Here is a 778-nt window from a genome sequence, read left to right as displayed (position 1 = left end):
TGGTTGAATGAGGTCACTAATATAAGGCACTTAAAACAGTGCCCAAGGTGCTCAATAAATAGATCTAACTACCAGCAGGGATCAGTAGTGTTCCCCACTGGTCGCCTGTGCCTTGATGCAAGGCGAGTGGTGCAGACAGGCAGGAGGAGGTGGACAGGGAGGGAGATGGGGTGGGAGTAGGGAAACGTCAGGGAGGGAGATCCCAGTTAGGCGTCCAGTGACACAGAGATCCGAAGTCCTCTCTCCACCTTTAATGGAGCCCCAGGTGGGCTTGGGGCACGGGTGTCTTTAAATACAGCCCCCATAGGCAAGGCAGTGGGGGCGGGGTGGGGCGGGGAGGGGCGGGGCCGGGCCTGCCGGGGCGGGGCGGGGAGGGGCGGAGCCTCAGCTGCACTTGCAGGAGCGCACGATCATGTTGGACAGCTGCTCCACCTTGGGCTTGCGGCCCACGTAGTACACGATGGGCAGCGGCTCCAGCGCCTGCGGCACACAGCACGGCGCCGCTGAGGCACCCGGGTTATGCTGGTTGTACAGGGCCAGGACCTGCGGGTGGTGGACGGGTCAGGGTCAGGGCTCAGGGCTAGAGGAAGACAGTCCTCCACTCCCCAACCCCCCCTCCCCCAGCTGCAACAGCCTCTTCCGCTTTGTCTCTCCCCGCATGCCAGTCCGCATCTTCCCATCTCCAATTCGGTCTCTCTTATCTTCTTCCATCCTATCTTATTCTGTCTCTCCCACCTGTCTGATTTTCTTTTTTTTTCTTTTTTTTTTTTTTTTTTTT

General features: G+C 58.7%; 1 protein-coding gene across 1 annotated transcript in view; it reads right to left on the bottom strand.

The window, feature by feature from the left end:
• Positions 1–231: 231 nt before the first annotated feature.
• TGFB1 (transforming growth factor beta 1) overlaps positions 232–778 on the bottom strand; it is a 23,901-nt gene continuing 23,354 nt past the window's right edge. Inside the window, exon 6 of the mRNA XM_037729400.1 lies at positions 232–543. Coding sequence (XP_037585328.1) covers positions 385–543 — 159 coding nt within the window. The 3' untranslated portion in view covers positions 232–384. The remainder of the gene's footprint in view (positions 544–778) is intronic.

This window comes from Cebus imitator, unplaced genomic scaffold (genome assembly GCF_001604975.1).
Source record: "Cebus imitator isolate Cc_AM_T3 unplaced genomic scaffold, Cebus_imitator-1.0 Scaffold306, whole genome shotgun sequence".
Taxonomy (NCBI): Eukaryota; Metazoa; Chordata; class Mammalia; order Primates; family Cebidae; genus Cebus; species Cebus imitator.
The sequence above is the reverse complement of the archived record's forward strand: the minus strand, read 5'-3'. Positions and strand labels throughout refer to the sequence as shown.